The 21,754-nt window shown below is 38.3% G+C and overlaps 1 protein-coding gene across 1 annotated transcript in view; it reads left to right on the top strand.

Moving 5' to 3' along the window:
* Positions 1 to 21,754, top strand: part of EPHA3 (EPH receptor A3) — a gene marked incomplete at its 3' end in the record, with an annotated part of 215,811 nt that overhangs the window by 162,654 nt on the left and 31,403 nt on the right. The window contains exons 6-10 of the mRNA XM_080613975.1: positions 1,414 to 1,538; positions 8,158 to 8,320; positions 10,666 to 10,768; positions 11,229 to 11,296; positions 15,553 to 15,678. Coding sequence (XP_080470101.1) covers positions 1,414 to 1,538; positions 8,158 to 8,320; positions 10,666 to 10,768; positions 11,229 to 11,296; positions 15,553 to 15,678 — 585 coding nt within the window. The remainder of the gene's footprint in view (positions 1 to 1,413; positions 1,539 to 8,157; positions 8,321 to 10,665; positions 10,769 to 11,228; positions 11,297 to 15,552; positions 15,679 to 21,754) is intronic.

Here is a 21,754-nt window from a genome sequence, read left to right on the forward strand (position 1 = left end):
AAATGTGGAAGGGTGTATGTGCGTATGTGCTTGTGTGACTGTATGTAGTTTTCTAGATGCTCCACTCAGTTAAAGGAGGATGTCAGTATTTAGATGAGGACTCAAGACTAGAAGGTGTGTTTTTGATGGATGTTTAGCAAAATCAGATGTAGAATGAGTATTCAAAAATTGATTTTAATAAAAAGTTCTTGTTTTTCTGGCTTTTCTGGCAAGCTGTCTTGCACAAAAGCAAACCCAAACAGAAAGGGCACTGGCTAAGGCATGCAAATGTGTAATGCCTGTAAAGTGCAACTAGTTTTATATGAACAGTAAAAGCTTCATAGGATTCAGCTGAAATTATATTGTTTAGACCAGCTAGAGCCTTTTATTAAGATAGCGAAATGTTGAACTTATAAACACATTTGTTTTACATGTTAAGATAAAAGGCTGTTTATTGGTAAAAGATATTTTTTTGAATGACAGTTATAACCTTCAGTGTGCAATCTGTAAGCTATCATCTGATGAATTCTGGCCAAAGCGATGGAAGAGAAGCATTTGGAATGGGAAGGCAACCCAAGAGAAACAGAAAAAAAGAATTTAAAAGATTGCCTAGCTTTCAGTGAGTCTAGGAAATGTAGGCCTAGTCTTGGAGCAAGACATGGAGCTACAACACCCATAGACATGGGTGGTCTAAAGCTGAACCCATGTTCAAGAATCTTAGGTAATTATGGGGTTTTTCTGTAACATTGATAGCACTTCCAAGTTGTGGGTAGTGGGTAAGTCTGGGGCATGCAGTGAGTTGTCATGCCTAACTGATTAATAGAGATCAGAAATGAGGTTATTTTTTAGTTTAGATTTTTCTCCTTTGAATTTCATTTTCAAAGAAATGTGGTAAAGGAGAAGTGTATATGGGAGCAATTTGTATCTGGAGAGCTTACCAAATAATGTTATAAAAGAGTCTGTTTTCTGTGTTATGCTGATGGCTATTACTAGCCGTGGATACCAGGAGCTCTTTGTACATAATGCATCCCAGCACCATTTTACACATGCATATGAAAATGTTATCAGAGTTATGCAATCTGGTAATGATAACACTCCAGCATTATAACAAATAAGTAGTACTGATTTTTTGTTCTGTATTTTAGTATACTTAATGTATTTCATTGCTTACTCTGTAGCAGCAGATCGAAACCATCTGCTATCTTGCCACCAGTCCTCCAGTCAAACAGAAAGTCTCGGTTCATTTTCTTTGAGGCCAGTATCCTTTAAGGCATGTGTATCAGGACTATAATCCAGCTGCTGAATGTTGATACAAGTTCAGACCTACGCTCATGAGTTTTTAAAGTGGAAACAACACTCTTTGCCAAGGATTGGAACAGAGATAAACTCATTTTGCTTTTCTGTCTTCCCTCCTACCCCCATTCCCTTTTACAGCTCCGTCCCCCATCACAGTCATAAGGAAAGACAGGACATCCAGGAACAGCGTGTCTCTGTCTTGGCAAGAGCCAGAACATCCAAATGGGATCATCTTGGACTACGAGGTCAAATACTATGAGAAGGTGGGAAGAAAGATCAAAGGGCATGTGTTTGTGCTAGTAATCCTGTAATGAAATTATTGCATCTTGCTTGCATTAAGGATTCAGGGGCACCCCAGTTCATTCACTTGTCTGCCTTAATGACATTAGGTGTTGAAACTGTTCAGGTTTTGGTAAGGAGAACATCATGAAAATGTGAAGTGAAATTGCTAAGCTGTGTTGTCTACCAAGTTCATCCCCAAACACATCAGAACAAAAATAGAAATCAATGCAGCCAAGCTGTAATACCTTTATTTTTTCCTCTCCCTTGAGTACAGTTTGCTTACTCAGTTCTATTATGCTGTCAGTGTTCATACATTTATTTGTCAGCATCCATATGCTGGTTCTTCCCTGTGGCACAATTATCTTGCACACCAAAATTATTTGGAAAAGAGATGGGTGATCCTTAGGGCTGGTTTGCACCATGAGAGTTCCTACTTTTCATGAATAACTGAATTCTTCATCAATTGCATGTAAATAACTACAGACGAAAGACAATCTGCCATTAAATAGGCTCTGCTTTTCACTGGCATTTTCTTGTCTTTACAGCTGTTGATTTCTACATCCTATATAGATCTGTATGTAGGAAAAAATGAATCTTCATGACAAAATGGGGGCTTTTAGTACATCTTACTGGTAGAATTAAAAAAGGCAGAAATTGTGAAGATTGTGGAGGGTGGTATTAGCCATTTTTAGATAGATCAGAGAGACCTTTTGGTAGAACGTAGTGCTACTGAAGTTGACAAACTTTGAAAAAATGTCACAAATAATGGTTTAATTTACTTAACATTTACTAATGCTGTTCATATCTGGAAATCAGGCTCACATTTCATACGTACCAGGGAAGACATAGTGCTAATATCCACTTAGAAACTGTGGTTAAGACGACTCCATGGGTGTTCAGTTAATCTTTAGGATGTTTTCTCATGGAGCTTAGCAGTGGTGCAATGTGGTATTGATAGTCCACACATGGTTGTCAGCTGAAGAATAGGGATTGGAAGGCCATATTCTGAAAGGTTTCTCCCAAATTATTACGCCATTGGATTTTGGGGATGGTTGTTATGGGAAACTTCCAGGACCTTGGTTAAAGTCTAAACATATCTACTGCTAAAAGAGGAAGAAGGAAACTTCCTCAACATTTCAGTTCAGTCTCACCTTATAGAGCAGTACCCTATGGATTTTCACTTTGGGGCTTTTTTTTTGCATCTTCAGCAGTGAAAGGATGTAGGAATTATTTGGGAGCGCTTCCACATTTCTTAAGAAAAGATGTACTGCGTTTTAGTAGGGCTTGGAAGAGCTTCACCTCACAAAGAGCCAACACCTGAAAGACCCCAGAACTTCAGCCTGGTTTGCATTGGCCAGGTTGTTTCTCTGCATCATGAGCTTGTGTTTCATTTAAAAACTACTTTGCTGCTGCTGGGGATATCTTTGTTTTCTAAGAGCTTCAGCAGCCCCTTCTCAGCTTAACCTCCAGTCTCCCCAGGTGTAAGTCCTTGCTTGGGGGGCTCCATGCAAGTGCCACGAAGTGCAGGATATATCATGTGCTGTGTTGAGCATTGTGGCATTGGAGCAAATAAAACCTTGGTTTTCAGTTGCTCCAAAGGGAGAGGATTTTTTCCCCTTGTGTGCTTTTTAGTTCATTTTCATTAAACTGAGACGTTTTATATTTGTGTTTGGGGTTTTTTGCTGTGCTTTGAAAATTGTTCTGCGCTGAAATTGGCTTCTTTCGTTCCAGGAAATTGTCACGATTCAATACTGTTATATGCACAATCCGATATATAATATATATATATATGATATATAGTATATATATCATATGTAATAAAAGCATGCTTCTATTCCCACTGATAATATCTAGTCTTATGGAGCAACTGGTTGTCATAAGACAGCTTCCTAAGACAACCAGTCTTATGAGGCTGATCTTGCACATGTGTTTCTTCCCTTTGAAGTCTGTGATCAAGAGTTAGTATGCACCAGACAGCTTTCTTAAACCAGAGAGCCAACTGCTTGACAATAGGAGCCAGACCGTTTGGAGCGAAAAACCCAACCTTCTGACACCAGTGTTTTTAATGTGTGCTCTGCAGTCCCTTGGGAGTCAGAAATCTGTTCCTCAGGGTTTACAAAAGGTAGCTAAGAAAAGAAAATCTATCGTCAGGAGGCTTTAATCCAATGCCTATTTTAGCTCTGCAGATTGTATGAGATGGAAAACTACTACTGTGTTAAACTTACCTGGGGCCAGAGCAGCCCATGCTTGGCTGTTACTCTTCATTACTCCTCCAAACACCTTTGGAAGATGCTGCTTTTTAGTCTGAGACCTCTAAGCAGCCCCACTCACTTCTTCTTTTGGAAATAGAGCTTTCTTTTTCAACTGGTCCGGTCCGTTTGGTTTTCCGCTTCAAAAATAATCCTGGTTGTGTTCATCAAAAGCCCCGCTGCTGTTAAGTGTCAGCTGCTAGGAAATGCAACTTTTACAGTTAGCAATCTGTGTATTTATCCTGACTTGTCTCATCTGATTGCTGGTAGACAATTTATGTTGAGCCATTATTTCCCTCCTGGTTTTTTTTTTTTACTTGCCATACGTTTTGTAATCCCTTAGAAATTAATAAATACAGAATTAGTAGAATAGCACAGCCCAATTCTGTCATATACCATGTCCATGCAGTTTTCTTTTGTTTCTTTTGAATTTTGCTAGGCTGTTCTTAAATTGCAAGGAATACGTGCTTTTTATGGGCAACTGCATGTTACTGATATTCAGGATGTTAGAATAGATTTGGAATAAAAATAGAATTTCCCGTATCTAAATTATGATCTTGTGTAGTTTTTCTAATGTGTTATTGGCATAAAGTAAGTGGAAAATATTTGATTTCTTCAACCTATTCAGTTGTCAGGGGTTTTTTTCACCAGTGATTGCCCTTGTGTAAGCAAGAGAGAAAAGAGAGAGCTTTATATGGTGTTTCTAGTGAAATTAGAAGCTACCGTCTTGAGAAGCTCTTTTAACTTTTTGGAATGAACGTATGGCGTTTTAATGCCTAATATTATGAACTGAGAGTGGCAGTTTTTCAGTTTCAGTGTTTGGAATAGAATTGTATTTTGTGTAAAAATCTATAGGGCTTGGTTATGAGGCCCCAGTTACTATTTATTCAAAGCATTTGAAAGAAATAAGATCCACTTTCGGGTGAATACTGTATGGAACTTCTAGGCATTTATTTTATGGTAGGGCATAATATTTTATGTTAAGTTAATGGTACCAAATGACACCCTAGTTCAGACCATAATGCTGTGCTGGATTTTAAACATCTCAGCTGTCAAAGTCTACATATAAAAAAAGCTATATATATGTGTGTGTGTGTGTGTGTATATATATGTATATATATTATTTTTTTTCCTTACACAAGGAGATACTTTATTTCCTCCTTGTCCTTGCTCACATAATTATGTTCTCTGGAAGGAGCATCTTGTCATGCAAAGATACAAAAAAAGCCATCTCCTAAATACCACACATAAACTCTTAATTGCTTCATTCAAATAGGTTGCTTAAAATTATGCTAAAACCCACGCACTTTATTTAGGTGAAATCTGCTGCAGACAATGAGTGAAATTTAGTTACATTCTCACGTTACTAAAATAGATTTGCCTTTGCTGTCATTGAAGTTTGTGTGCTCAGTAGACTGGTTAAATCCAGCGAATAAATAACGATATCCAGTTTGTGTTCTTTCTGAGGCCGATAAAGTAAACTATATGCAAAGGCACTTAGTTGCTTTAAAAACTCTTATTAATCTGCCTTTGAGGGTAGGTAGCTATGTATACTCCACAAGGTTTGTCGGAACAGGCGTATCGATGAACCGTTCACGCTTGACAATAAGGTAAAGCGGTATCTGGACTGTGGGTTTCTCCCAAAGATGCGTAAGTCTGGTTGTGGCCTCTGAAGTTTACACGCAGCTGATGGAGAAAATGTTCTTCCTCATATAATATAAACACTTACTGTGCTTATCTGAAATCTGCATACTGTTCACTGTCACTAGTGCTGCCACTATAGATTTTAAATGTATCCCAAATTTGTCTTTTGTAAAGCATAGTTTAAAGTTATAAAATGTTATTTGCAAATGAGAAACAGCAGTGGGATTTGCTTCCCAGTAAAGACTGTGTCTGGTAAACTATGCAGACATATTCAGGAAGAATACACTTTGTGTGTCCAAGATCAAATTTATCATCAGACTGAGTGTTTGATTAAAGTTCTGCTTGGCAAAGACTGACTCCTTTTTGTATATTCCTTCTGCTTATGGCAGCTATAGTGTTGTATCTCTAAAGTTTTACTTCATCTCCAAGAGCGATAAACTTGGGCTTTTATGTGGTGTTTCACTGATTTGATTACTGGTAAAATAAAAAATGACTTACAAAATATGTGTGTAAAAAGCTGACCATAAACTAAGATACCATGACATCCTCCATGCCATTGTTTTAAACATTTATTTTCCAAGTTCCATTGTGGATTATTAACAGACAGGCCATGACTATTTTTTCCCTTGCACGTATGTATCTGCACAAGAAAGAAATGTTTGCATTTCATAAAAGCAGCCTGAAGTGAGATCAAAATGAATGTGCAGTCGTAACGTACACAAAAGGTTTTATGTTTTAAAGACAAGATTATTTTGTCTTTGAAATTAAAATAGTTGCCTGTGTTCAACTGAATTATGAGATAAGGAAATCCTGCAAATTATAATACTGGGCCTTTGTTAGGTCAAAAATAAATTCGCACAAACCTGTGTGATCCTTAGAATGTGTTTTCTCCCCTGAGTTTATAACACAAAACTTTTCAGAGTATTGGGAAACTATGAGGAGTTCCAATGGTGATGCCCTTTTTACTTTTAGTATGCAAAGAAAATGGACCATGGCAAACATTTTTATAGTCATGCTTTGAAGATTAGGTGCAACTCACCCTATCTGAGGTTTTGATTCTGGACAGTGACTTTTAGTCACTTGCTCAGCTGCTTCTCCCCCCACCCCGTTCCCTTCACTGCGATTGCTCATGTGCATAATGGCATAATGTTGAATACTATGTGAAGATTCTGAGAATTTCCCTAGCTATGGTGTAAAGGTTTCTATTTCTCTTTATATCAAAGACTGCCAAGAGTACTTAGGCTTCTGTAGCACCAAAGTGAACAGTTTCTGATATCCACCTACCAACCTAGAATAAACCTAACTTTCTTACTCTAGGCAGCACTGCAGAGCAAACATGCTAAAACAACTCTATTCAGCTGAACTTTTCACATGGTGGTGAGATGGCTTTGACATTGAGTTATGCTGACTATTTTCCAACCTCCATACTTGTGCATTGGCATTTTAGCGTTGTCAGAGCTAAAATGTCAGTACCTTACAAGCTAATGCAATGCCATAAAAGATAGTAGAAATTAGGCGAGATTGCCTGCATCCGACATGCATTAACTTAACGCAGTTTCTGCTTTCAACCAGGCAAAAGTCAACGGTATTAATGTATTTCAGAGTGTGCAAAGTAAAAGTGTAGCAAATGAAGTCCCCAGCACCTCCAGAATAAAAAAGTTCATGGTGGGGGAACCTAAATAACCGAGATTCTCACAGTTCCCCACATGTGTGGCTGCTGGCCAAGATTTTTCCTGAGGCAGTTCCAGCTGCCATTTTTAGGAAGCCAAAAATGCTCTTTTGGTACAGGATGGCTTTAGTAATATAAGCAATACCTCGGGCTCCAAATGCATGCTTAAATTTTTAGACTAGGTGCTTACAGTGGGGCTGAGACATACTTTTATCAGGGTTAGCTTTTTACACAGTGTGAACTTAGTAAACTACAAAATGGTCAATTTCTTATTTTATATAAAAAGCCATTATGCCAGAAATACGCGACTGTTAAGTGTGTGTGAGTGTATCGTCTGTACTGGACACATGCCTTGCTCTTTAACAAAAAGCAGTAAGGAGAAAACATGTTTCCTTTCTGGCTGCTAAAGCCAAGACTCATTCAAGAGTAAGTTTTCAGTGGGGTTTTGCCCAAATGAGGATGGACTCTTCGATCTCAGGTTTTATAGCATAATAGAAAACCAATTATACTCTCCCATTCGCAGACCTGAGGTGAGGAACCTGAGAGGGGTTTCTTTTCTGACGGTTATAAAGGTAAATGCTGTCTTGTAAAATGTGAGGCAGTAAAAACTGCATCCTGCAATGGCTCTGCAGGGCCCTAAAATGTCTAAGTTGGACTGTTACAACTTCCAGTTCAGTGCAGAAGGCAAATCCGGTTTATGACTTTTTTTAAGTAATATTTTAATCTTCATTTTCTGATTATGTTACAGACTATGGGCGAAATGATGCAAAGCCATTTAATGAAATGTCATATACTCAGCATGTCTAGTGTTTGATTTACAGCAGAAGGCCAGAGAAGCTCTAATGATTTAGGTTTCTTCTTAATCAAAGGATTTGTAGCAGATTGAAAATGAATGACTGCACAAGCATTTGTCAGGCCATAAATATTCAGAAAACATGCCAGTGCTGTCCAGGTGACTTGTAGTAATTTTGTGCCAGCCACCTCTTCTTTCTGTTTTTTAGGGTTTGGTTTTAATCTGATAACTTCTCTTCCCAAAAGCAGGAGCAAGAGACGAGCTATACTATTCTGAGAGCCAAAGGCACCAATGTTACCATCAGTGGCCTCAAACCTGATACCACCTACGTCTTCCAGATTCGAGCCCGAACTGCAGCTGGATATGGGACAAACAGCCGCAAGTTTGAATTTGAAACCAGTCCAGATTGTATGTGTTTGTTCAAATGGTTTATACTGACATCCTGCCCAGTTGCTGACTGATTTGAATAGCTGCTTTCACTGCTTTTCTAGTTTAGTAAATGCAACTCATAACTATTTATGATTTGTCTTTCTGGGTAGCAATACTATATAACTTTATATTTTATCGTTAAACTTGAAACATGCTATAAAGTGTATACCATGACTATCACAGGTGGTATTTTCTTTCATTCGCTACTCGGCTGCTGCCTTGTGCCAGAATTGATACCTTGCTAGACCACGGCTCCTGCCAAGGAAGGACGTCTGATAGAAAAACAGATTCGCAGCTTCACACTATTCCAAGTTTGTGGCCTGAACCCCATGGACTATAAACCCCTGCTCTTAGAGAATTAATATTATATTGGTCCATTACTCCTGGGGGTCAGTGTGTACTTCGCCACGCTATTGCAGAGCATTGTTGATGTCTCCTATGTAGCCTTGAGATGAAACTAATATGCACAGGTCAGGAAGGATAGTCATTCAGTTAAGTAGCTGGTCAGGCAGTTGTGCTGTTTGGGTCCCCCCTTCTTCACAACACTTCTGGGTGGTCTTTGGGAAGATATTTAGTGGTCTGGTACTCCTTTTTTCTTTCCTCTGATGCCTAGATTTATTTAACTCCTTTTAACATTAGTTAGATAATGTTCCTATAGGCATTGTTTATAAATTCTGTTATTATGCCAAAAAGACTCTTAATAGAGCTCCAGAAAGACTCTTAGTGGGACTCAGTCTTGAATGTTACTTTCTCATCACTTGGTACTATATAGTAAGTCAGACCTCTCTTTGCTAGAAGCTGAAAGTGGATTAAGGCATCAGAAAGTCAACCTTTGCTTGGGTACCCAGTTACTGATGCAGATTGATGATGCATAATCAAAGACTGCTTTTTAGAAGGTTGGGCTTTCACAGAAGATCTGCTATTCAGAGTTGCAACACAACTAAGGACTATAATTCTGATATACTCTCAGAAGGCTTATTCATGTAATCATGCTAAGGCTTGAGAACCCATGGTTATAAGAAGTGCTCCATTAAAAGTGACAAATTTTTAACCAAGAAGAGTAGCATGAGTCCAAATGGTCTTTCACTTGACATCGTGTATTTTTGAGATATGTCATGTATTTTATCCCCACTTATTCCTCCTCCATTTCAGCTCTAATTCTGAAAAGCAAACAAGCTTATTGTTTAAAAAAGAAGATATAAATCTCTGTTGCGGTAGCATGCAGCCTTTTCGTACGGGATGAAACTGGAACTCAAAATAGGACAAATAAGTACAACAAGGAGAAAAAATCAGTTGTAGTGATAGAACTTAATGAATTTTCTCTCCAAAGTAATATTAAAAGAAAAAAATAACTGTCTGATGATGTGGAAGGTGACAGGAGGCAGCGGCGCACATCTCAATAAACAAGAGTATAAGTTACACAGATAGCAAACTGCATAACTTTGTTCCTATTGCCATGTTATCATAACAACAGGAATGCAGTTGTAGGTCTATAACAGGCAAAGGCTTCTTCTCAAGGGGAATTGTGTGAGTCCAAGCAGTCACGTACCCAAATTGTCTAATGTGTGGGGACAAGCATTGCTAACTTTCAGCGTGCTTTGAACAGCTAACTTGAAGAATAAAGCTGAGGAGCCTAATTCTGCTGTGCTTGGTGAACTTCAAGTGCCTACTGAAGATAGTTCATAACACCTAAGATCTAAAGGTGTCCTGTCATTGTATAGCAGTCTAGCGCACCAGAGCTCCATTCTTAGGGACTACAAGGAGGCATCCAATCTAAGGCAGAAGATCACCTTTCTTTTTCCTATAGATATTGATTAACCACGCATAGTCCTTCTCTCTGCCACTGTGTGCCCTGCTTTTCATAACCTTCACAGGGATACTGTCAAGCTTAACTGGAAAGCTTAATTCATTAAAGCACTTTCCATCATCCAGGAATGAGAATAAGGGTGACAGTTATTGAGTGGCTGGGATTTCTTGCCAAGGAAAAGTTCCTTACTGACCATGACAAAACATACGTATGTCATGGTATGTACGTTTGTATTTAGATATATGTTTATATTTAAGTATCAGTTTAACAATCAGCAAGAGTAAAAATCTGCAGTAGTTGAAACAACTTGGGTAAATCATCAAAGATGGCTGGAGTCTTTTGTTTTCTTCCCTTGTATTTATTTGTCTGATGAAAACTTACTTAGTAGATTAAATCATTGGCAAGGGACCAAATGCTATGTAGTGATGACTTTGTTCCATATAAAAGTGTCAACTGTGATGTAATCAGCATTATGTTTTGCAGGGGTTATTTACATATTTTTGTGTTAACTTTGCAGCATTCTCCATTTCCAGCGAGAATAGCCAGGTCGTGATGATTGCCATTTCAGCGGCAGTAGCCATTATCCTCCTCACAGTTGTGGTGTACGTCTTGATTGGGAGGTTAGTTTTTATCCTCTGGTTTGCACATTTGCTCCTGCTTCGATTTCCCCGAGGGGCCTTGATGAGCATGGCAAATTGGGTGTCATAGGGCAGTAGCATGGCTTGTTTGTACCTTCTCCTTTGTCTGCTGCCCAGGAGCTCTGAATGCCGCTTCGTGCTCGATAATGAGCCCGCTAACGTTAGCAGCCCCAGTCATACAGCAGTTGTTAAAAAATGCTATAAACACATTCTTAGGCAATTGTAAAATTAAACTGTAGGGGTCAAAAATCAACAAATCCTCTCATTAGCCAATTTCCTCAAATTTCCCTGAGAATATAACATGCCTCTATGAGGCACACAGAATGTAAATATCATTAAACTTTCAAACAGGCATTTAATTGTGGAGGAAAAACATTTTATTCTGTTTCCACCTGCAGTTAACATATAAAATTCTCTATTTTTTTCCCTCTGTTGCTTGTAGATTCTGCGGATACAAGAAGTCTAAGCATGGCACTGATGAGAAAAGACTACATTTTGGGAATGGCCATTGTAAGTTACTGAAGCCTTTTAATGCTTCCAAATCTGTTGAATTCATCCCCTAGATAACTGGTATTTTTCAAATTAAAAAGAAAAAGTCATACCTCACTTAAACCACGGTGAAATTGGGAAGAGAATTATCGCTTCTCTTGTGGGTAGGGAGATGTTCCCCAAACAATTATTCTTTGTTTCAAAATCTTTCGTGTGTGTTCGGAGTAGTAATGAACAAAACATCACTGTCTATATTCAAGCAATGCGTGTGGTTAGTAATGCGATATTGATTCCTGTGCATTACTGAGACGTGGAGTGTAACTTCAGCTCCCTCGTTATGAGCTGTATGAAGTCTAAGAGATGTCATTTTCTTTACAAAGCAAAATATAAAATCAATGAAACCTGTCTTGATGACTGCTGAAAGGACTGTAAAAATTACTCATTTGACCAAGTTGACCCAATGATAGTTTGGGATTATTCTAAGCGGTCTGAAAAGTGACTTGGAGTAGTTTCTTAAATTAAGAATAACTACTTGACATAAGCAGGTATGTCACAAATTAAGGGGAACTTTTAATCCAGCTCTCTTTTCAAACATGTTTTTATCAAGTCCTGATTCCTTGCAAGAACGAATATGTCTGTGCTTTCTCTGGGTCTCATCTAGGACTAACAAGAGAGCCTTTCTACTGACATCCGTTGTCTTTTGTATGTAGTTAAGGATGTGAAATTTTGCTCATCCTGAGGAATCTGGGTTACTTTTGAAATGTGTTCAAAAGCCAAACCTGAGGCCTATCTATTTCTGATGTTTCACTACCTATTTTTATGAAGGCTAAATAGGACTTTATTCATGGCTATTCTGGGTCATCTGGCTGTGCCCTCTGAAAGGAACTGCATGGAGCAAGATCCTATTCAGTGGACACTCAGGGGAAGGAGCGTTCATTTTCTGAGCCTGGGCACCTGTACTGGCTACCAGGAAGAAGCAGCCTGCTGTGGCCCAGGGATAGAGAGGAATGTCATCCTGCAGTATTTCAGCTCCTCTCTGATCCTATATTCTCTCTGCAGTGTACATAACCCTGCAGCACTTTTCCACAGCAGAGGAGCAGTGGTTTGTGAGGACTAGAAGTTCCATCCATACCCTCTTTGAAAAAGAAAGAAAACAGTTTTGGAGCAGGAGAAGTTGAGGGGAGAGGAAGGTGATGGTTTAACGCTCCTGACTGGGGAGGAGGGGCTATTCTTAGGGGTTTTATCACTGCATTTTGGTTATTTTTCATCTTTATGGGGCAAAGATAATGTCCTTCATAAACACCAAGACTGGAAATTCTTTCTTTTTATCTCACCCACAGAATTCTTGGTGTCTAATGAGCATATTTTTACTAAGAAGCAGTAGTTTGTCTTTGAAACTGTTTAAGCTCCACATAAATATCCTGCTACGTTGAATCTATTGCTTAGCATGTTGTAAGGTTAATGTACCTGGGTTTTCTTCGCGGAACAGTGACGCTGTACCGTCGGCAATAAAAGTGCTCTTGGTACCATAATCAGATGCCTCCCCACCAAATATAATTGAGTTAACATTTTAACGAGGGATTTACCTGCAGTAGCTGGAAATTAGAACTACTTCCTAATCCCCATGACAATGGAGTAACTGTTCTCTGACTGTTCATATTATTATTATTTTAAGTGTGGAGCCCCTCCTTATCTCCTGAGAGCCATGAGCATGTATATCCACAACATGTGTGCTCCTTCCCCTGCACTGTCAGGGGATACGCAAGCTGTACCAGTGGGCTTTGCTTCGTGCAGCCCAACAACTGCTTACCAGCTAGTCTCGAAAAACCCCTATACGGTTACATGTGGCCCATAGAATTAATGCTTCATCATCCAAATTTAATGAGGTTATAAAATAAAAGCAGCCAGTAAAAAAAGTGTCACAGACAAATAACAGGTCAAAATTTGCTCTCCTTACTCCCACACAATGGAAAATTGCAATCACTATTCTTAAACGTGTCAGTGCTGTTAAATTCCTGCGGATTAAATTGCTTTTAATTTGGCTTTAGATATTTATGTACTGTTTTCTGAGTAGTGCCATGCTGATTCACTGTGTAGTAAGAACAGAGCTGACCATGGACCTGGTATTTCTGTTAGAAATTCTTGGAAATGATTTATTGATTTTTGCAGATATTTGTGTTGGGATTTGTATGCATGTGCATGTGTGGCTGTTGAAGCTTTATTCTACCAAATTGCAGTCTTTCTCAAAGAATAAGAAAATTGCTCCCATGAACTCAAAAAAAGGATAAAGTAACTTCCATGGCTGTCGTAAACTTTCAGCATCTTAAATACAGCAGCTGGTTTATTTCAGTCAGTTTATTCTGAATTTAAGAAAGGCTCCAGCCATGACCTATTCCCTGCAGCCTTATTACAACTCCTGTAATATTACTTCAAAGGAGCAAAAATGTTTCACCTCCTCAGATCCTCTCCCTTTGCCTTCTTTGGCCTAGGCCCTTTTTATTTTTTTGCTACCTTTAGGGCAATTCATGCTGTTAAAATGAAAATGTAAATTATTATGTTTGCACAGAATGAGCTGTAAAGTAGTGCAGCTTAACACATGCGCATGTGTTTATTATCTGTTTTTCATGACAGAACCCAGTTACTATACAGGCTGTCCTTAATTATTGGTGTGAAGGGATTATTCTCCTTGCAGTCACCATCACCTGATCTTGGGAACCTCTGGGGTCAGCATTAAAAATCTGCAGCCAAAAACCCCACAGTGCAGAAGCTTTTAATTATTTTTACTGGGGGTACAGCGGAGCCTGTAACGTGCATTCAGCATGGACGGAAAGGAGCATTTACAAGATTTCTAACCAACAGCAATATACAGCCAATTACTTTTTGTTTTACTTGCAAGTAATTCTGTAATCACCAGGCTCTTGAAGGAAACACAGTCGGCATTTAATGCTGCGCACACGCAGTCTTTGTGTTATAAGAGCATGGCTCTTGGTTTGCATTGTTATTGAGGCAATTAACTTGGGAACTCAGTTTTATCATTTCTCTGTCAATCCTAAAGCCAATAAATCTCCATCGAATTGATTTCATTTATTTATTTATTTTACATACACTGGGGGTTGTTTGACAAAAAAATTGTGGGCTCTAGCTAATGGTCCAAAAGTACTTTTTCCCCATCTGTGTAACCCAAACAAAAAAGGTTTAACTATTCTGGTAGTGAACAATTGATGTAGTATAATAATGCCAAGCTGGAACGGATGTTCCTGAGTGGGTTAAGGCAGTGTTTGTAGGAGGAGGTAATATCTTTTACAAGACCAACTGGTACTGTTAGACAAATCTAGAATACGTATCCAGGAATGCAGGTTTTGTGTCAGAAGCAAAAAACTTCAAGCTGGATGTAACGATTATTTCACTTTTTGTTCACAAAACACTTTTGTGTTCTACAATGAATACAGAGGCAGACACACCAAGGTACTGGGTACCTGCGCAAGCAGGGCCTTGATATGGGGAGGAGGAATGAGGCTTATGCTTTGCCTTCAGCATCTTTGCTGGGGAAAAAGGTTGTGAATAAGCATACATTCCTCCCATCCCCAGTCCTGCTAAAGGAAGAGATGTGGAGAGCTTGAAACTGCCCTTAAAATTGTTCAGTCATTTGAACTAGAACTTGCTCCAGGCAAAATGAACAACCCCTGTCCAGAAAACTGTAGAGGGGGATAATATAATAACATGGATATTAGGGAAACTGAGCAGTGCAGCCAGACTTTAATAATGAGAACAACTGGCTGCCATCCTTGTATGTGCTAGCAGAGGGATTAAGGCAGAGAAGCATTTGTTCATGTATAATTTTCTTTTCTTATGCACCTTGATGGAGGACTCAGAAAGAAAAAGCTTGAGTTGATGTGTTCTCCTTAGCATATTCCTAAGAACTTTTCAGGTTGACTGTAGCATCACACAATTTGTTTCTCGTCTCTGTTGTTACATTGATAAGGACAATATATTGCAGCATCTAAATATAGCAAGTTGGAATGGGTGGGCAGTATTTTAATATTTGAAAAGCAGTTAAATATGGCAAGTGCAGACATACTTAAAATTGGTTTTTAGACTTCTGTGCATTAGTGTCTCTGGCTTTATACAGTTTGATCAAAAGCAGTTTGATTTGGAAAAGCTGTATGCCTCTTTTTTCTATTGATTTGATTTCTGTTGTCTCATGAGCTTTCTTGCGAAGGATTAATTAAGTCTAAGTAAGTCTAAGTAACATTTTCTCTCTGAATTTGTTTTTACAGTAAAACTCCCAGGCCTGAGAACTTACGTCGATCCGCATACATATGAAGATCCCAATCAAGCTGTGCATGAATTTGCCAAGGAACTAGATGCTTCTAATATCTCCATTGATAAAGTAGTTGGAGCAGGTAATGGTCACCAGATATAATGAACTGAAGGGTCTTGCTGTATCTGCTGTTTTACACTTTGGGGCTTATACTTGTGAGTAAAAAGAAAGCTAAAGTGTTCAACTTAGTAGGTCATATTTACAGCAGATTCCAGTGCATTTGAAAACTTAAGGGCATAAAGTTCTTTCTCATTGTTCCCAAAGAGAGCAGATAGCGCGGCAGTTTTTCAGACACCCGTTAGCCCACACTTGGGTGTAGCACTTTTGGGAGTGAAAAGAGTTCAGCCTCTCTTCTTATGTTTCTCTTTCAAATCTGTAAGCACAGAAAATGGTATCAACTGTGGAGATGTTTTCCTTTTCTTTAAAAAAAAAAGAAAGGACTTTTGACTATTATGCCTTGAATGAAACCACAAACTCATTTCATACCAGTCACCACTCATCCATCAGGCTGCAATGACCTTTGGTCATTGGATTGATTTTGGTCACTGCTTTGGATTTGAATTATCGATTTAGGAGGAAAGGGTTGTCTGTCTGATGGCTGATTGTCTGAGCCATACAGACGCCATAGATTGTCTGGTTTACAGAAAACAAACTGTCGAAATGAGCAGATCTTGTAGCAGAGGAGCCAGATTACAGGAAGTCCCATCACACTGAATTGTCCATGTTGCAGTGCGGCATGTAGTTCCTGATAGGATATCTGCTTGCTTCTTGAAGTGGCAGATTGTCTCGCTGAATCAGAAGATCATGAAGTGCTAGCTTTCCTGCTAAATTAAAGCATTTGTGAGAAATACTATTGATTTTTAATCCATTGAAAATTGCTAATTCTTGTATTATTTTTTTGCTTCTCTCTAAACTTATTGCTTGAATTAAAATCAGGAGATGTGAGAGAGACAGACTCCTAGTGAACAGCAGAAGATTTCCAGTTGGAAACAAACATAGAACCAAGCTACTGAACTCAGTGCATCTCCTGAATCATCCAGTAAAAAGAAATAGTATTCATCCTCTCTCACTGCAGCTACTCAAGTGCTTGGATGAAGTTAGATTATCTTCTGCAAAAGTAGGGGTTTTGTTCCTTGCTGGTTTTAATTTTGCCCCACAAGAGTGCACTGTTCTCCATCATCTTCATTCAAGGCAGTGGAGCTCTGCTTACTTAATAGAGAGTTAGTGTGAGGGTAGGGAAGGGGGTTACTGAAAAGCTAAATCCAAAACTGCATTTTTCCATATGAAACTTTCAGAAGCCTTCATTCACAAATATAAGCTTTCCAAACTTGGGCTGTATGCAGTACATGAATCTAGACAACAAATTCGTAAGAATCAATGATATTTCATATTTTATAGCTCATTGTTCTGACCTATCAGAAAATACATGAGAATAAGAGATAAGCCAAAACCTGTCAGATATGACTTCTGAAAATGGAGAAAGAGTTTTCTGAGAAGCTTCAAAGAAGGGTTATGTTCTGTAAGAGTCAGGTGGTTTAAAAAGAAGTCCCTTTGTTCCAGTCCAGTAAAAGTGATGGTCATTCCTGCAGGTCCTCTGCATTGAAGCTTGGACTCAAAATACGATCGAGCCATTTGTTGGAGACCCTTTGTCATATTCACGTAGTCTAAGCTACACACGGCATTACAGTTAGCATTTCCTATTAGCCGTTGCCAGAGTTGCTAGAAGGAAGAACCATGCAGGAAAGAACAGACAAAAATCATGATACAGAGTGCTGGGAGCTTCCAAAATGTGTTCGTAGCATCAGTTTACACTGCTGTCACATTCAGAACATGGTAGTTCTTGTATTTGGAGTTAATGCCTCCAAGGATGCTTTTGCAAAAACACTCCTTCCCAAAAGCAGAAAGGAATTTCCTGTCTCTTACTTGAGCCAGTGACTTATTTGAGTGGATGACTTGGTCTTTTCCTGCCCTTCTCCTTTACAAATGCGAGTGTGAATAAAATTGTAAAACAGTGATTTGAGAAGAAGGGATTCATTTAACTGTGTTGAGGTGTGACGTAAGTAACACTTCAAGTTAGGCAAGTAATCTTGATACTCTGAGGTCCTTCTCCAGGCATTTTTTCCACAGCTTTAGCCAGAAGTCTCTGAGAATAGAGAGCAGGCTTTGAAAACATACCCAGACACAAAAAGGAAATATTCTTGTCCAAAAGAACCTCAAGAAAAACACAAGGGGTTCTAGTGGGAGGCTAAGCATAAGAAAACTGAGGTCAGGAGCCTCTTTTTCAGATTTTTCTTTGAAGTAATTGTTTCTTTTAAAACAACTTACTTGTTTTTATGGATCCAGTTCAGCAAACGACTTAAGAAGTTTAAATCCAATTGGATAGCGAGAAAATAGTACAAAAAAGTACTTTCTTGATGTGGGATAGGTTTACGTATGTGCTTTGCTGAACATGAAAGCCAGCTTTGTTTTTCTTTCAAAGCTTAAACATACTTGCAATATAACATCTTCTTAATCAAAGTACTTTTAAAATTGAGGAGCTACCTGTCCATGGACTTATGATGAAGGTTTGGAGTGTCTCAGTGAAGGCTTGTAGAACATTGCTGACATTCATGAGGTTTATGAAACAATAAGTTTAGGTGCCTCTCCAACTCTGAGGGAGTTCTATGCACAACAGTACAATCACGATTTAAAACACAGCAAACTAAAGGGAGTAGCTAATTTCACAGTCGTCTTTTACTTGTCCCCTGGGTCTCAATGCACAGCAAATGCCATTCACTGGTGCACTAAGTAGCCTATTTAAAAAGAAATTAAGATCTCCTGAAGAGTGATCTCTGTCGCATGAACAGCCCTCCTAATAATATCTATTTGCTTTCCAGGTGTAAATACACATATCAGTCTGCAGGGCAGGTTATAGAGTGTTTATGTGCGTAGTATAATTAAAAATAAACACTTTAGAAAGGCTCTGCATGAAAAGCCATCAAACTCATCTCTTTTTGGTTTTCTACCTTCCAACTTGGACACAAGTCTTTATTCCTCCTAAACAATATCTGATGAGATCCAGTCTGTTTCTTACTGGGACCATATAGTAACAATTTGCAGGAAAAAAAAGATGTAGTGTAACTGAATGTCCTTATGGATGTTGACCAGGTAGGGTTATGTAGCATCCATGCTTCCCTGTATATGAAAGAACCGAAGGTTATTATGCTCAGTGAGCTTTTTCCAGTGAAATTGTTTTCCATTTTATATTCATGGGCAGGAGTAAACTCCATTGCTATGAAGGCTCCAACTTTTAGTCTCTTGTGGCATCAACTGGCCTTGAGGCATTTGTAGAATCCGATTAATCACCCAGTTTCTAAACTATGCAGCCGTGGCTGAAGGGACTGTGTTCAAGCACATTAGCTGTAATCTTTTCCTTCCCAAAAGTCAAACAAATATCAGATATATGATTCCAGTTGGAAATGAAGGCTTGATTCCCGGACTGTTTGCTGAAATCATAACTGTAGTCCTCATTGACCGTAACTGAACAATAATTTTTAGAGGTTAGCTTTTTTTAGCTTTCTTACCATTAAAATATAGAGAAAAGGAAATACGAAGCTGGACAGTACAAGATCTATTTCAAGCACTTTTCCCCCTTCCTTCTGTTTTCAAAATGTGCTTTAGTCTTCTTCTTTGTAGTCCTCTGATAGTATTGAGCTGGGGTTAGCATTTGAACTGTAGCAGTGTTTGCGCTTGGTAAAGTATACTTGTCATTTTGGTTAGCAGAGATTGAATATTTTTAATTAAGAAGTCTGAACAGGTTTCAACACCCATTAGTTACTCGTAATAGGTTTTGCAATTCATTTTCTGAGCTGCTGCCTGTCTTGGCAGCTTGAAATACAACTAATGTTAGAAACAAAGGACGTAATGTGTTTTAGTAGTATATATGTATATAAAGATAAATACTCTGAGTTTAGGTTTTTTTGGTTATTACATTAGTACCAGATTAGCCTGCCTAGAGGATGAAGCACCTCAGCAATTGGTGATAAGATATGGTGACGTTCACTTCTATGTTGACTTAAATCTAGCCTGTGTTAACAACAGAGAAAGGTCATTGACCTGTGACACATTTGATCAGGGTTTTTGTTTAAATTGGCTGTCTAACAGAGAAACCTTCTAAAATAAAGCTGAAAAGTGACCTCAGGAGGTCATGAAGTCCATACTCTTTCCCACCTTCTTAGGTCCTGTTCTTGACAGATGCTTATTTATAATCTACAAGATAAGAGTTTGTAGACTCTATAAAAAATCTTTTGTACTGTCCAAGTGTCCTTACTGTTAGAATTATTTTCCTGATCTAACTGAGCTTTATTGTAATTTGAAACTATTCTTGGGTTTACCTTTTCTGTATAGAATAAGGAGTTGGCATCCATATAACCATAATTTTAATAAGCCAAAACTATTGCCATCTCTCTCTCATCTCATTCCTTGTTGTAAATAAATAACACCAATTCATTGAGCTTTTGAATGTGGACACACAGCCCTGACTTTTATGACTCAGGTCATTGTTCTTTCTCCCTTCATCATGCCCAAATTGCGTTGCTCCAAATGGGGCATGAACTCTACTGCGAAAGAATAATTTCAGTTTGCAGATGAATGGGCTGAATGTAACATCTCAAACGTATCCTATGTGGTATCACATCTGAAGTCAGTGGTGAAGGGCTGTCAGCCCATCATACATTTCTGAGCATTAAATCTATGAAAAGCAAAATGATTTAAATTTGCCTATTAAAAATACTTTCTTTCTGTGGATTTTGGTCATTTTTAGTTTTCACAGATGTTTCTCAGTGTAAACAATCAGCTGCAGATATAAAGAAAGAATCATTGTGGGCAAATGAGTTCCAAGAGCCTTTGCTCTTTAGAGGCATAGTTATGCTATTGCACTTAGGATTATTGCACATTAAGTGGGGAAAAGCTCGTATGTAAGCAGTATAATCACTCTTTCCATGGTACTTCACTCACAAATAAAATCAAAATTCCCAATTTGCATGAAAATGATGCCAGCTAGATTTAGATTTATAGGATTAGTTTGTTTCCAAGTCAGACTTTCTGTACAAGGCCACTTGACAAAATATGGCATATGAGGGACTATTTATATTTAGATCTCGTGTATTCTAACAAAAGAACTTGAATAGGCATGTGTTAGAAAATGAGTGTGAAAGCCCTCCAGCAATACCCTCTAGTTTCTTGACAGAAAACACACACACATACACACACACACACCAGCCAGCAAACAACCAACCTGTCTTCCCTGATCAGTATAGTGTTTTCCTTGTCTTTAAATATAAAGAGTTTTGTAGGGACAATTCTTGCTATCATATTTCTTGTGTATTTTAGCCTTTCTATGTTTTTATTGTGTTTCTCATCATTTCAATTTGTTATTAAAACAAGGAGAAAAAAGTTACCTACTGTAATTTTAATTGGGATGTTGTAGGTGCAGTTTATTATATTGTATGAAATCTAAGATGGGGGGTTGGATAACTGGGAATCGAAAGTCAGTTGCTGCTCAGATGTTAAGGTGCTGAAACTTCCATTAAATGCTTTATGTAATCATTAGCTAAATACAGAAATCCTCAAGTGTTTTCTTCCAGCAGTTTGTCTACATATGTAATGTGTGCTTATTTGAATGCCAAGGTAATTTTCTCTGTATACTCTTCTTGGATGTTACATAGCAAAGGATAAACCATGTTCTATAAAAGTAAACATGCAGTGATATCTGTCGTATTCTGTTTAGGGATCTCACACAAAATGCAGTGGGCACAATATTCATGGTGGTCTATCAGGTCCCGTAGTCCCATAGCGACAGTATATATTTGCATTATTAGATCCATCTGAATAATGACAGAACAAAGATAATCTGTGTGGAAATCCTTTTTCTTTACAGCTGTGTAGATGAATTATTTTATTATTAATTACCTTGCTACTTTAAGTAAAATATGTTTGGTAGAAATGAAGAGTAAGGATGTATGATTATTCTCATACTTACTTCTGTGTTAATCAGCCCTCCTACCATTGTCTCAAATTCCATCAACTGAAACAAAAATGGAATTTTCTGGTCACATTTATGCATTCCTCTGCTCTGCAGTCATCTGGATACGCAGTGTAAATAAGTGAAATTGTCCAGT

Source organism: Psittacula echo (assembly GCF_963264785.1).
Source record: "Psittacula echo genome assembly, chromosome: 3".
NCBI classification, from domain to species: Eukaryota; Metazoa; Chordata; class Aves; order Psittaciformes; family Psittacidae; genus Psittacula; species Psittacula echo.